Consider the following 12,205-nt stretch of genomic DNA (forward strand, 5'->3'; position numbering starts at 1 on the left):
AGGCCCCTCCCGCGCGCCCCCTCAGGCGCCGCCCTCGCGCCCCCTCAGAGCCGCCCCCGGGCGGGGCGCGGAGCGGAGCTGCCCCCGCGCTTTGTGCCGCTCCCCGCCCGCCCCTCCCGCCCCTCCCGCCGCCGCCGCGGGGCCGGCCCCGCGCTCTCCCCGCCCCGCCGGCGCTCCCCCGTCCCTGCGGCCGCTCCCCCGTCCCTGCGGCCGCTCCCCCGTCCCTGCGGCCGCTCCCCCGTCCCTGCGGCCGCGCTCGGTCCCGGCCGGCGGCGGCAGCGCGGGCGGCCCCGCCCCGGCCCCGGCCCCTTCCCGCCGGGCTCGGCTCCCGCCGCCTTCCGCCGCCCGCGGGCCCGCGGCAGCAGCAGCAGGAGGAGGAGGAGGAGGAGGAGGAGGAGGAAGAGGAGGCGGCCTCGGCGGGTCGAGGAGCGGCTCCATGGCGACCGCGGCGGCGGAGCCGGTGTACGGGCTCTCGGAGGACGAGGTGGGTCGGGGTGCGGGGTTCGGAGCGCGGGGTGCGGGGCCGGCGGGAGCCGCGCGGGCGCCGCGGGAGCGAAGGTCGAGGGTCGGTGGCGGAGGGCGAGCGCCGCCCGCCCCGCGGGGCTCCGGGCCCGGCCCGGGCGAACAAAGAGCCCCGTCCGCCCCTCCCGGCCCCGGGGAGCGCCCGCAGCCGTGTCGGGCAGCGCCTGGTCCCGGTGCAGATGGGGCCGATAAGGGGGGTAGGAGCCGCGATAACTAATCGCCGTGCGCCGGCTTTATCGGCCGCGGTGTTCTGCAGAACCCAACTGACGCAGGCCTGAGCAGAACGGCCCGGTTTGTCTGAGGTGAATGTTAAAAATCCTGTTTAATGCCCCTTTTGTTTGGTCGCCGTGGTCAGGCGCCCCTTTCCTCGGCAGCCGGTGTCGTAGAGCATCAGCAATGGGCAGACTGCGTTGCTGGGCTGTGGTTTCAGGGTACATCAGCTGGTGGCAGCGCACATATTGCTTGTATTTGTACAGGAGCGAATAAAAAATTGTCACAGCGTTGCATCCGGTTTTATGGGGCCGAACAGACGGCCCCGTTAGTCTGTTTGAGGTGCAGAAGGAACTGACACTAAAAAAAAAAAGCCTTTGCCTTGCGAAGCTGACGGACAGCGTTTATTGCCTGTATTTCAGTGGCACCACGTCTAGATGATTGTACCGTTTAATTGTCGTTGGAAAGGAGGATCTTGGACTGGAGTGGGTGTTTTGCTGGGGGGGGATTCGTGTTGTTGTTGCTTTGATAAAGCTGAGAGCAGAGCGTGTGAAGGCCGGGGAGAAGGGAGGGCACGCTGGGGCTTTGGGTGAGCACTGCAGCCGGGGAGAACCTTCTCCTCCTGGGCTGGTTCCTTAAGCCTTCCCGGGAGGATGGGGGTGGCTGACAAGAATCCCTGAGCAGCTCTGGGCCAGCTCCCCTGTGTCACCCGGGCCCAGTGCCGAGCCATCTGTGGGCATCCTGCATGCTCGAGGAACAGCCAAGGCACACGGGACTTGCTGTCCCAGCGTGGGCACCCCCAGACATTTGATTTGGTGCTTCTGTTGGCAAGGGTGAGGTGTGAGGAAAAGGGAAAGCTGGAGCCACCCTGCCGGGTGGGAGCATCGTGCTGGAGCCTGGTCCCTGCCTCCCGTCTCGACGTGTGCTGGTACTCGCCCGGAATGCTAAAGAGCCACGGGGACAGGATGGAACGCGCCGGCCCCGCCGCCCTCACCTCGGCTCTGAGGCGGAGGGGTCCTGGCAGAGAGGAGAGCTCAGAACACGAGCAGGAGGTTCTCCCTCGGGAGGGCGGCTGGAAATAAGCTCCAGTCAAGGTAAAGCCCCGGAGGGTTGAGGAAAGCAGGTGTGCTGACAGTTCACTGCACGCTGGCTCGTGTGGGTAATGACTTCCCATTAGCGCTGCTTTGGGCTTGGTGTGGGGTTGGCTTTTGAAAAGCAGAGCTCTTCTAGCTGTGAGAGGCTGACTCGTGTGTGGATATTCAGGCTATTAATTTCCTTTGTCCCTGCCTGGGTTTGAAATGCAGTTTGCAGTCCTGTTGGAGGTGTTTTCTGGAGGGCCTCGTGCAGGGTTTCCACTCCTGGCACCTCTGCTGGTGGGGAAACGTGGTGATTTCCACCGAGCCGGACTTGCTGAAGGGCTCAGAGAAGCAGGAGTGTCTCCTGCAGAGCAGAGGTGCCCTCCTGCTTGGGCTCCTGCTCCACGGCCGAGGCTGTATTTAAAAACTTACAGGCCTTCAGAGCTGAAAATATTTGTGAATGAAGCACCCCTCGTGTTAGTTTGGGTTTCTCGAGAGTGTTTGGCTTGAATTTCGCCCAAACAAATCCACAAACATTCCCTTTCTCGGTGTCCTTGGGTGCAAGCAAAACTTGCAGGCTCCTTGGATCTCGTGTGGTTGGATTAATAATGGATCTTCTCAAAAAGGGCCTTGAAGAAAGAATGTCTTTTTATATTTTAAAATATTAGGGAAAAAAAGAGGTTTATACATGCAACTGCTCTCTGCAGTTCCAGCATTCTCCTCTTTTCAAGTTCTATTCAACTTCCGTGACTTGTGATTGAATCAACTGGAATTAGCAGCTTCCTACTGAGATGACATTTTGTCATGCCTTAGAAATTGTCAAAAAGGACCTTATGTTCCTGAAAATGTCTCAGTGCGTGAGATACAATCCCATCTGCCTGCAGATAAATAGTTCTGCACGTAGTCACTGCAGCTTAACCTTTCTGCTTGTGTGCTGTGCTGGGCAAAGCCTTGGTCCTCAGGAGGGAATCCTGGAGGATTCTCTGGGTGCTGAGGTGTCTCTGGGTGCTGAGGTGTCTCTGTGCTGAGGTGTCTCTGGGTGCTGAGGTGTCTCTGTGCTGAGGTGTCTCTGTGCTGAGGTGTCTCTGTGCTGAGGTGTCTCTGTGCTGAGGTGTCTCTGTGCTGAGGTGTCTCTGTGCTGAGGTGTCTCTGTGCTGAGGTGTCTCTGTGCTGAGGTGTCTCTGTGCTGAGGTGTCTCTGGGTGCTGAGGTGTCTCTGTGCTGAGGTGTCTCTGTGCTGAGGTGTCTCTGTGCTGAGGTGTCTCTGGGTGCTGAGGTGTCTCTGTGCTGAGGTGTCTCTGGGTGCTGAGGTGTCTCTGTGCTGAGGTGTCTCTGGGTGCTGAGGTGTCTCTGTGCGCTGAGGTGTCTCTGTGCTGAGGTGTCTCTGTGCTGAGGTGTCTCTGGGTGCTGAGGTGTCTCTGTGCTGAGGTGTCTCTGGGTGCTGAGGTGTCTCTGTGCTGAGGTGTCTCTGTGCTGAGGTGTCTCTGTGCTGAGGTGTCTCTGTGCTGAGGTGTCTCTGTGCTGAGGTATCTCTGTGCTGAGGTGTCTCTGTGCTGAGGTGTCTCTGTGCTGAGGTGTCTCTGTGCTGAGGTGTCTCTGGGTGCTGAGGTGTCTCTGGGTGCTGAGGTGTCTCTGGGTGCTGAGGTGTCTCTGTGCTGAGGTGTCTCTGGGTGCTGAGGTGTCTCTGGGTGTTGAGGTGTCTCTGTGCTGAGGTGTCTGTGCTGAGGTGTCTCTGGGTGCTGAGGTGTCTCTGTGCTGAGGTGTCTCTGGGTGCTGAGGTGTCTCTGGGTGCTGAGGTGTCTCTGGGTGCTGAGGTGTCTCTGGGTGCTGAGGTGTCTCTGGGTGCTGAGGTGTCTCTGGGTGCTGAGGTGTCTCTGGGTGCTGAGGTGTCTCTGTGCTGAGGTGTCTCTGTGCTGAGGTGTCTCTGGGTGCTGAGGTGTCTCTGTGCTGAGGTGTCTCTGTGCTGAGGTGTCTCTGGGTGCTGAGGTGTCTCTGGGTGCTGAGGTGTCTCTGGGTGCTGAGGTGTCTCTGGGTGCTGAGGTGTCTCTGGGTGCTGAGGTGTCTCTGTGCTGAGGTGTCTCTGTGCTGAGGTGTCTCTGTGCTGAGGTGTCTCTGTGCTGAGGTGTCTCTGTGCTGAGGTGTCTCTGTGCTGAGGTGTCTCTGGGTGCTGAGGTGTCTCTGGGTGCTGAGGTGTCTCTGTGCTGAGGTGTCTCTGGGTGCTGAGGTGTCTCTGGGTGCTGAGGTGTCTCTGTGCTGAGGTGTCTCTGTGCTGAGGTGTCTCTGTGCTGAGGTGTCTCTGTGCTGAGGTGTCTCTGGGTGCTGAGGTGTCTCTGTGCTGAGATGTCTCTGTGCTGAGGTGTCTCTGGGTGCTGAGGTGTCTCTGGGTGCTGAGGTGTCTCTGTGCGCTGAGGTGTCTCTGTGCTGAGGTGTCTCTGGGTGCTGAGGTGTCTCTGGGTGCTGAGGTGTCTCTGGGTGCTGAGGTGTCTCTGTGCTGAGGTGTCTCTGTGCTGAGGTGTCTCTGGGTGCTGAGGTGTCTCTGGGTGCTGAGGTGTCTCTGTGCTGAGGTGTCTCTGTGCTGAGGTGTCTCTGTGCTGAGGTGTCTCTGGGTGCTGAGGTGTCTCTGGGTGCTGAGGTGTCTCTGTGCTGAGGTGTCTCTGGGTGCTGAGGTGTCTCTGGGTGCTGAGGTGTCTCTGGGTGCTGAGGTGTCTCTGTGCTGAGGTGTCTCTGTGCTGAGGTGTCTCTGTGCTGAGGTGTCTCTGTGCTGAGGTGTCTCTGGGTGCTGAGGTGTCTCTGGGTGCTGAGGTGTCTCTGGGTGCTGAGGTGTCTCTGTGCTGAGGTGTCTCTGGGTGCTGAGGTGTCTCTGGGTGCTGAGGTGTCTCTGTGCTGAGGTGTCTCTGTGCTGAGGTGTCTCTGTGCTGAGGTGTCTCTGGGTGCTGAGGTGTCTCTGTGCTGAGGTGTCTCTGTGCTGAGGTGTCTCTGAGTGCTGAGGTGTCTCTGGGTGCTGAGGTGTCTCTGGGTGCTGAGGTGTCTCTGGGTGCTGAGGTGTCTCTGTGCTGAGGTGTCTCTGTGCTGAGGTGTCTCTGTGCTGAGGTGTCTCTGGGTGCTGAGGTGTCTCTGGGTGCTGAGGTGTCTCTGTGCTGAGGTGTCTCTGGGTGCTGAGGTGTCTCTGTGCTGAGGTGTCTCTGTGCTGAGGTGTCTCTGGGTGCTGAGGTGTCTCTGGGTGCTGAGGTGTCTCTGTGCTGAGGTGTCTCTGTGCTGAGGTGTCTCTGTGCTGAGGTGTCTCTGTGCTGAGGTGTCTCTGGGTGCTGAGGTGTCTCTGTGCTGAGGTGTCTCTGTGCTGAGGTGTCTCTGTGCTGAGGTGTCTCTGTGCTGAGGTGTCTCTGGGTGCTGAGGTGTCTCTGGGTGCTGAGGTGTCTCTGGGTGCTGAGGTGTCTCTGTGCTGAGGTGTCTCTGTGCTGAGGTGTCTCTGGGTGCTGAGGTGTCTCTGTGCTGAGGTGTCTCTGTGCTGAGGTGTCTCTGTGCTGAGGTGTCTCTGGGTGCTGAGGTGTCTCTGGGTGCTGAGGTGTCTCTGTGCTGAGGTGTCTCTGGGTGCTGAGGTGTCTCTGGGTGCTGAGGTGTCTCTGTGCTGAGGTGTCTCTGGGTGCTGAGGTGTCTCTGTGCTGAGGTGTCTCTGTGCTGAGGTGTCTCTGTGCTGAGGTGTCTCTGTGCTGAGGTGTCTCTGGGTGCTGAGGTGTCTCTGGGTGCTGAGGTGTCTCTGGGTGCTGAGGTGTCTCTGTGCTGAGGTGTCTCTGGGTGCTGAGGTGTCTCTGGGTGCTGAGGTGTCTCTGGGTGCTGAGGTGTCTCTGTGCTGAGGTGTCTCTGTGCTGAGGTGTCTCTGTGCTGAGGTGTCTCTGGGTGCTGAGGTGTCTCTGGGTGCTGAGGTGTCTCTGTGCTGAGGTGTCTCTGTGCTGAGGTGTCTCTGGGTGCTGAGGTGTCTCTGTGCTGAGGTGTCTCTGGGTGCTGAGGTGTCTCTGTGCTGAGGTGTCTCTGTGCTGAGGTGTCTCTGGGTGCTGAGGTGTCTCTGTGCTGAGGTGTCTCTGTGCTGAGGTGTCTCTGGGTGCTGAGGTGTCTCTGGGTGCTGAGGTGTCTCTGTGCTGAGGTGTCTCTGGGTGCTGAGGTGTCTCTGGGTGCTGAGGTGTCTCTGGGTGCTGAGGTGTCTCTGTGCTGAGGTGTCTCTGTGCTGAGGTGTCTCTGTGCTGAGGTGTCTCTGGGTGCTGAGGTGTCTCTGGGTGCTGAGGTGTCTCTGTGCTGAGGTGTCTCTGTGCTGAGGTGTCTCTGGGTGCTGAGGTGTCTCTGTGCTGAGGTGTCTCTGGGTGCTGAGGTGTCTCTGTGCTGAGGTGTCTCTGTGCTGAGGTGTCTCTGGGTGCTGAGGTGTCTCTGTGCTGAGGTGTCTCTGTGCTGAGGTGTCTCTGGGTGCTGAGGTGTCTCTGTGCTGAGGTGTCTCTGTGCTGAGGTGTCTCTGTGCTGAGGTGTCTCTGGGTGCTGAGGTGTCTCTGGGTGCTGAGGTGTCTCTGTGCTGAGGTGTCTCTGGGTGCTGAGGTGTCTCTGGGTGCTGAGGTGTCTCTGTGCTGAGGTGTCTCTGGGTGCTGAGGTGTCTCTGTGCTGAGGTGTCTCTGTGCTGAGGTGTCTCTGTGCTGAGGTGTCTCTGTGCTGAGGTGTCTCTGGGTGCTGAGGTGTCTCTGGGTGCTGAGGTGTCTCTGGGTGCTGAGGTGTCTCTGTGCTGAGGTGTCTCTGGGTGCTGAGGTGTCTCTGGGTGCTGAGGTGTCTCTGGGTGCTGAGGTGTCTCTGTGCTGAGGTGTCTCTGTGCTGAGGTGTCTCTGTGCTGAGGTGTCTCTGGGTGCTGAGGTGTCTCTGGGTGCTGAGGTGTCTCTGTGCTGAGGTGTCTCTGTGCTGAGGTGTCTCTGGGTGCTGAGGTGTCTCTGTGCTGAGGTGTCTCTGGGTGCTGAGGTGTCTCTGTGCTGAGGTGTCTCTGTGCTGAGGTGTCTCTGGGTGCTGAGGTGTCTCTGTGCTGAGGTGTCTCTGTGCTGAGGTGTCTCTGGGTGCTGAGGTGTCTCTGTGCTGAGGTGTCTCTGTGCTGAGGTGTCTCTGGGTGCTGAGGTGTCTCTGGGTGCTGAGGTGTCTCTGTGCTGAGGTGTCTCTGGGTGCTGAGGTGTCTCTGTGCTGAGGTGTCTCTGTGCTGAGGTGTCTCTGGGTGCTGAGGTGTCTCTGGGTGCTGAGGTGTCTCTGTGCTGAGGTGTCTCTGTGCTGAGGTGTCTCTGTGCTGAGGTGTCTCTGTGCTGAGGTGTCTCTGGGTGCTGAGGTGTCTCTGTGCTGAGGTGTCTCTGTGCTGAGGTGTCTCTGTGCTGAGGTGTCTCTGTGCTGAGGTGTCTCTGGGTGCTGAGGTGTCTCTGGGTGCTGAGGTGTCTCTGGGTGCTGAGGTGTCTCTGTGCTGAGGTGTCTCTGTGCTGAGGTGTCTCTGGGTGCTGAGGTGTCTCTGTGCTGAGGTGTCTCTGTGCTGAGGTGTCTCTGTGCTGAGGTGTCTCTGGGTGCTGAGGTGTCTCTGGTGCTGAGGTGTCTCTGTGCTGAGGTGTCTCTGGGTGCTGAGGTGTCTCTGGGTGCTGAGGTGTCTCTGTGCTGAGGTGTCTCTGGGTGCTGAGGTGTCTCTGTGCTGAGGTGTCTCTGTGCTGAGGTGTCTCTGTGCTGAGGTGTCTCTGTGCTGAGGTGTCTCTGGGTGCTGAGGTGTCTCTGGGTGCTGAGGTGTCTCTGGGTGCTGAGGTGTCTCTGTGCTGAGGTGTCTCTGGGTGCTGAGGTGTCTCTGGGTGCTGAGGTGTCTCTGGTGCTGAGGTGTCTCTGTGCTGAGGTGTCTCTGTGCTGAGGTGTCTCTGTGCTGAGGTGTCTCTGGGTGCTGAGGTGTCTCTGGGTGCTGAGGTGTCTCTGTGCTGAGGTGTCTCTGTGCTGAGGTGTCTCTGGGTGCTGAGGTGTCTCTGTGCTGAGGTGTCTCTGGGTGCTGAGGTGTCTCTGTGCTGAGGTGTCTCTGTGCTGAGGTGTCTCTGGGTGCTGAGGTGTCTCTGTGCTGAGGTGTCTCTGTGCTGAGGTGTCTCTGTGCTGAGGTGTCTCTGGGTGCTGAGGTGTCTCTGTGCTGAGGTGTCTCTGGGTGCTGAGGTGTCTCTGTGCTGAGGTGTCTCTGTGCTGAGGTGTCTCTGGGTGCTGAGGTGTCTCTGGGTGCTGAGGTGTCTCTGTGCTGAGGTGTCTCTGGGTGCTGAGGTGTCTCTGGGTGCTGAGGTGTCTCTGTGCTGAGGTGTCTCTGTGCTGAGGTGTCTCTGTGCTGAGGTGTCTCTGGGTGCTGAGGTGTCTCTGTGCTGAGGTGTCTCTGTGCTGAGGTGTCTCTGTGCTGAGGTGTCTCTGTGCTGAGGTGTCTCTGGGTGCTGAGGTGTCTCTGTGCTGAGGTGTCTCTGTGCTGAGGTGTCTCTGGGTGCTGAGGTGTCTCTGGGTGCTGAGGTGTCTCTGTGCTGAGGTGTCTCTGTGCTGAGGTGTCTCTGTGCTGAGGTGTCTCTGTGCTGAGGTGTCTCTGGGTGCTGAGGTGTCTCTGGGTGCTGAGGTGTCTCTGTGCTGAGGTGTCTCTGTGCTGAGGTGTCTCTGTGCTGAGGTGTCTCTGGGTGCTGAGGTGTCTCTGGGTGCTGAGGTGTCTCTGGGTGCTGAGGTGTCTCTGTGCTGAGGTGTCTCTGTGCTGAGGTGTCTCTGTGCTGAGGTGTCTCTGTGCTGAGGTGTCTCTGTGCTGAGGTGTCTCTGTGCTGAGGTGTCTCTGGGTGCTGAGGTGTCTCTGGGTGCTGAGGTGTCTCTGTGCTGAGGTGTCTCTGTGCTGAGGTGTCTCTGGGTGCTGAGGTGTCTCTGTGCTGAGGTGTCTCTGTGCTGAGGTGTCTCTGTGCTGAGGTGTCTCTGTGCTGAGGTGTCTCTGGGTGCTGAGGTGTCTCTGTGCTGAGGTGTCTCTGGGTGCTGAGGTGTCTCTGGGTGCTGAGGTGTCTCTGGGTGCTGAGGTGTCTCTGTGCTGAGGTGTCTCTGTGCTGAGGTGTCTCTGTGCTGAGGTGTCTCTGTGCTGAGGTGTCTCTGGGTGCTGAGGTGTCTCTGGGTGCTGAGGTGTCTCTGGGTGCTGAGGTGTCTCTGTGCTGAGGTGTCTCTGGGTGCTGAGGTGTCTCTGGGTGCTGAGGTGTCTCTGTGCTGAGGTGTCTCTGGGTGCTGAGGTGTCTCTGGGTGCTGAGGTGTCTCTGGGTGCTGAGGTGTCTCTGGGTGCTGAGGTGTCTCTGTGCTGAGGTGTCTCTGGGTGCTGAGGTGTCTCTGTGCTGAGGTGTCTCTGGGTGCTGAGGTGTCTCTGGGTGCTGAGGTGTCTCTGTGCTGAGGTGTCTCTGTGCTGAGGTGTCTCTGGGTGCTGAGGTGTCTCTGGGTGCTGAGGTGTCTCTGGGTGCTGAGGTGTCTCTGGGTGCTGAGGTGTCTCTGTGCTGAGGTGTCTCTGTGCTGAGGTGTCTCTGTGCTGAGGTGTCTCTGGGTGCTGAGGTGTCTCTGTGCTGAGGTGTCTCTGTGCTGAGGTGTCTCTGGGTGCTGAGGTGTCTCTGTGCTGAGGTGTCTCTGGGTGCTGAGGTGTCTCTGGGTGCTGAGGTGTCTCTGTGCTGAGGTGTCTCTGTGCTGAGGTGTCTCTGTGCTGAGGTGTCTCTGTGCTGAGGTGTCTCTGGGTGCTGAGGTGTCTCTGGGTGCTGAGGTGTCTCTGGGTGCTGAGGTGTCTCTGGGTGCTGAGGTGTCTCTGTGCTGAGGTGTCTCTGTGCTGAGGTGTCTCTGGGTGTTGAGGTGTCTCTGGGTGCTGAGGTGTCTCTGGGTGCTGAGGTGTCTCTGGGTGCTGAGGTGTCTCTGGGTGCTGAGGTGTCTCTGTGTTGAGGTGTCTCTGTGCTGAGGTGTCTCTGGACAAGATGCACCTTTGGTGCCCAGCAGTGAACACAGAACCTTTAAACAGGAGCTCTGCTGCTTCTCCTCTCAATACTCTGGTTACATAAAGCCTGACTCTGCCATCCCAGGGTGAGGGGGCCTCCCTTGCTCCCAGTGCTGACTGTATCTTAGCAAGAAGCAATTCAGAAGACTGACTTTCTATTGACTTTTTAAATGGGAAAAAACCCCTCCTGAATTGGTTTTATAGGCTCTAAATGCACTGGCTTCAGGCATAGCGTGTAAACTTTAAATGATGATTAAAATTCCAGATAAGGAAGTGTTTCATAAATGATAGGCAAGCCCTATCTCCTTGTGTGGCAGAATATCAAAACAGGCTGTGGTTCTCCGGAGGTCAATAGATTTTTCTAAAAGCCTGCATTTTAAACCTTCTTTTGATGAGTTATCAGCACGTTTTGGTCACTGGTACGGACACGAAGTGAATTCCAGTTTTAATGTAAAATTAATGTGAAGACACTTGTATTAAAATGTGTGTGTGAGGGAGCAAAGAAGTGCTAATTTTAGATGCACCCCCATTCAGAGATGGGGGTTGTTGGCCTGTCCTGGGGGTGCTGTGCAGGTGGTGCTGCCTTTGGGAAGGGGGGACAGGCACTCCTTGGGTTCTGGGAGAAGGGCTGGCCGTTGGAGGGCACTGTGTCATGGGAAATGGCAACTCCAGGTTCTCTCTGCTCCTGCACAGAGACCATTCTCGGGTCTGCAGGGGCTGTAGGAGCCAGAGGCCACATCCCAGGGGCAGCTGCACCTTTCAGCTGGATCAGACCACGCTGGCAACCTCTCAGTCCCGGAGGATTGGATGGGGCCAGGACCTCTTGCTTAATTAAACTCTGTGCCATAGAAACTGGGGCTTTCTGGGCCTTGTCATAGCAGTGGGGGCTGGGTTATCTCACAGCTTCAGTCAGTTGGAAGTGGTAGATGTGATAGCAACGGGCAGGAGTAGCTTGATTTAATTGTAATTAAATTTTGGTGTCAGCGAACAGAGAAATCTCCTTAACTTCCATAAATTTCTCCATCCTTTGTTCTCACTGCTGCTTCCTCTTCAATGTTTCACTGAGTTGAGGGAGGGTTTCACTGCAGCAGCAGAAGAGATGCAGCTCTGTCCCTTTTGGGAGGCAGAGCAGTGCAATCTCTTGTTTTGGGTGAGCTGGGCAGGAATGTGGCCCGGGCTGGGTGACTCCTACCCTGGGTGACTCCTACCCGGGAGGAAGGAATGTGGTTTCACTGCTGGCTGGGGCCTGGAGCTGCTGCCAGGGTTTACCTGGAACTGTGGCTTTCAGAAGTGTTTAACCCACTTTTTCCGGTGTGCAGTTCTTAAACTGCCCGGTTCCCAGGACTGGAGCACTCCCTTCCTCTGCTCCCACTGCCTTTTCCTCTCCCAGAAAGAAGGGAAAACAAATCCTTAGGAAAGGGATTGTTTTCTGCAGGAAAAAAAACCAGCCATTAACTAGTAATTAATTTTAACTGAGAGATGTGGTTGAATTGCACGGGCCTGGAAGCTATAATTGCAGTTCAATAGTTCAAAAAACAAACCCCAAAGCCCCACCAAAACAACTCTAGGAACTCGATTCTTGGGCTGTGTTGTGGAATATCTGTCTGCCAGGTGATGTCTGGACTGGGCAGCAGACTTGGTGTATTTTTATGTGCAATTGTTCATTTTTTCCTGCCTCCATTTGCCTGTGGTTCCTGTGCACTGGCAGATTCCTGATTTCTAGGATTTAGGAACCTTGCCTGGAATCAAAGGAGTTCTGAGAACTCTGGCAGATATGAGGATGAAGAAGTGCTTTATCTTCCAAGAGAGAAGTGATCTGGAGCGTAAACAAGCAGCAAGGAGGAGGTTTTTTGGGGTGTGTTGAAGGGAGTAGAGAGGATAGATTTTTTTTCTCTTGGTGGTGTGCTCTGCTTGCCATCCTCCTCCTCTGTTTATCCAGAGACAGCGTGTCAGGTCTCCTTCCCACCGTGGAGTAGCTTACAGAAACTGCCACCAATTCTTGAAATCAGCCAACAAAAGTATTTGCCTTTTTAGTCAGTGAGAAATGACAACAGAGACGTTGCTTCACCTTGTCAGGGTTTGATTTCTCTCTGCTGAACTGCTTCTCTCCCCAGCCCTTGGTGTGCCTCTGAAATCCTGCTCCCTGGCTGTTTTATTCCTGTGCCCTCCAGGGCCGTCCTGTCCCTGTCCCCGAGCCGGTGCCAGTCAAGTTTGGGGTTTGTCTTCACGAGTTTCCATTGCAGTTTGAAAGCTAAACCTCGTAAAGTGGGCACAGCCTGGGTGTGGGTGACCTGCCAGCTCATTTGGCACCCGGTGTGCTCCTGTTCCTGAGTGACCCCAAAGTCTGCAGAGTTCAGATGATCGAGTTTGTAGCTGATGAGGCAGGAATACACTCAAAAAGCTCT

The 12,205-nt window shown here is 57.1% G+C and overlaps 1 protein-coding gene across 2 annotated transcripts in view; it reads left to right on the forward strand.

Moving 5' to 3' along the window:
* Window positions 1-349: 349 nt before the first annotated feature.
* The window catches only part of LOC135406561 (E3 ubiquitin-protein ligase NEDD4-like), a 36,846-nt gene continuing 24,990 nt past the window's right edge, over window positions 350-12,205 (forward strand). Inside the window, exon 1 of one of the 2 annotated variants that reach the window (XM_064640878.1) lies at window positions 350-484. In XM_064640878.1, coding sequence (XP_064496948.1) covers window positions 437-484 — 48 coding nt within the window. In that variant the 5' untranslated portion in view covers window positions 350-436. The remainder of the gene's footprint in view (window positions 485-12,205) is intronic. The other variant, XM_064640879.1, reaches the window with a different exon arrangement.

Source organism: Pseudopipra pipra, chromosome Z (assembly GCF_036250125.1).
Source record: "Pseudopipra pipra isolate bDixPip1 chromosome Z, bDixPip1.hap1, whole genome shotgun sequence".
NCBI classification, from domain to species: domain Eukaryota; kingdom Metazoa; phylum Chordata; class Aves; order Passeriformes; family Pipridae; genus Pseudopipra; species Pseudopipra pipra.